This window comes from Sinocyclocheilus rhinocerous, unplaced genomic scaffold (genome assembly GCF_001515625.1).
Source record: "Sinocyclocheilus rhinocerous isolate Xijiao unplaced genomic scaffold, SAMN03320098_v1.1 scaffold2824, whole genome shotgun sequence".
NCBI classification, from domain to species: Eukaryota; Metazoa; Chordata; class Actinopteri; order Cypriniformes; family Cyprinidae; genus Sinocyclocheilus; species Sinocyclocheilus rhinocerous.
This window is the reverse complement of record NW_015648612.1, coordinates 54332-56340: the sequence shown is the minus strand read 5'-3', so window position 1 is coordinate 56340 and position 2009 is coordinate 54332. Positions and strand designations below refer to the sequence as shown.

Sequence of the window (2009 nt, the reverse complement as noted above, 5' to 3'; positions counted from 1 at the left end):
GTTTAATTAGCACTATGCAGTATTTTATAAATAGAGGAAGTCTGAGGCACAAGGTATACGGCTATGAGTGGAGAGCGATAGTACGATACCAGAAAAGTGTTCGAGTTCACTGTGCACTACTCAGCATTTTTTATCATTATGTCTGCTACATTTAAGAGATGACAAGCAAATAGACAAGAAATATAAATGTTATTCTACTATTTTTTTTTTTCTTTTTAACATCAGCAGTCACTTCGGAATGAAAAAATAATTATAAAACAACCACTGCATGATGCACAATCAGTCAAATATTGCCTCAACAGTTGCAACTGCATCACTATATTGCCTCTGAGAAAAAGGTTCAGCTGGGATCGGTGTATCAGAATGTGCGCAAAAGACCTCTACTCTCAGATTGACTATGAATAATTATTCAGAAAACAACAAAATCATAGGGAGTTGTCTGTGCTTTCCACCTGAAAGACCCCTCTAAAAGTGCCAGAAGAGGGGGAATATGGCTGAAAGAGAACATTATGGAAAAAAGGGGAGGTTGAATGGGGAAAGAGTTTGACGTGAGTGCTGGTCTCACCCTCAGAGGCCTCAGGGAATCTCACACTCACAGGGAATTGAGGAGGATTATTGATATTGGGCTGATAGCTGGAAATCTTTGGGGGGAAGTTTGAGGCCAAGGGAGTTGGTGCCCAGAGGGTCGATCATGTTCTTGTAGCGTTCCCCGCGGTGTTTCATCAGGAATGGACCCCAGTCGGGCTGAGGACAGCACACCAACTTCAACCGCTGTAGAGAACGAGAATGGTCGTCAAAATTGCATGCAGGGTGCTTGGTTTGCATATCGATTAATTAATTACGTTTGTTTGATCTTAAAAAAAAAAAAAAATTACTGAAAAAGTATCACTTTGATTCATTATTTTGTTGTTAACATTGTACAAGTGCATAAATTTTTTTTGTTTTATATCGATTTTGATAATTGTTTTATAAGTATTATGCATGCAAAAATTGAGTTCATATTTATTACAGTAAAACTAGAACTAAAACCATAAAAATAAATTTTTCATTACTTGAAATAAATATTAACTATTTCAGCAACATTTCTCATTTTTATTCAGTTAAGCTTGGTGAACTTAAAAAAAAAACTAAACTTGAAACTGAAATAAAAATGAATAAACTATATAGACATGTAAAAAAAAAAAACTAATGAAATGGACAAAAACACAACAAAAATCACTAAACTTTAACTAAAATTAAAATGAAAACATAAAATTAAAAAATAAAAACTAATTCAAAATATTAGTAAAAACTATAATACTATCTTAGTGATACTAAAATAACACTGGCTTTCATTCCACAGGACTAAAGCCCCGTTCACACCAAGAACCGATAACTATAAAAATAACTATAAAGATAACGATATTAGCGTCCACACCAGCGAACGATATCGTCTGTTTATTCTAAGCGCACATGCGTCTGCCGCTTTAAATTCTTGAGCTCGTTACAGCAGGATGGATTCTGATTGGCTGTCATTGTTTTATCGTTCATCAGCTGGAATAAAATCGTTTTGAAAGTGATTCCAACGATATCGGTCCTCTGTATCGTTATCATTATAGTTGTGGTGTGAACTATGCTATTCTTTAATACTGAGAACGATTTTTAGAACTATATCTTTATCGTTATCTTTATAGTTATCGTGCTTGGTGTGAACGGGCCTTAACTGCAAGCAGTACTAACAGTAATAGTACGGATGAATGTGTGCATGCAATAGCATTGGATGTGAGTCACAATTATCTGCAGGAATGGTCATAAAAGGAATAAGGTGGGCATACTGTGAGAATGGTTGGTGTGACAAAGGCCCAGCAGATTCTCCAAAACTTGTTTGGCTGAAACCCAATCATCATCTCAATATCCTCACAGAACCGCTGTAGACCTGCACCACAAATACAGGAAGGAAGGAAGGAAGGAAGGAAGAAGAAAGAAAGAAAGAAAGAAAGAAAGAAAGAAAGTGGGCATTTTAGCACTTC

At 35.8% G+C, this 2009-nt stretch overlaps 1 protein-coding gene across 1 annotated transcript in view; it reads right to left on the bottom strand.

Annotated features, from left to right (window-relative positions):
• Nucleotides 1-237: 237 nt before the first annotated feature.
• The window catches only part of LOC107709980 (sodium- and chloride-dependent glycine transporter 2-like), a 20503-nt gene continuing 18731 nt past the window's right edge, over nucleotides 238-2009 (bottom strand). The window contains exon 16 of the mRNA XM_016514653.1: nucleotides 238-771. Coding sequence (XP_016370139.1) covers nucleotides 613-771 — 159 coding nt within the window. The 3' untranslated portion in view covers nucleotides 238-612. The remainder of the gene's footprint in view (nucleotides 772-2009) is intronic.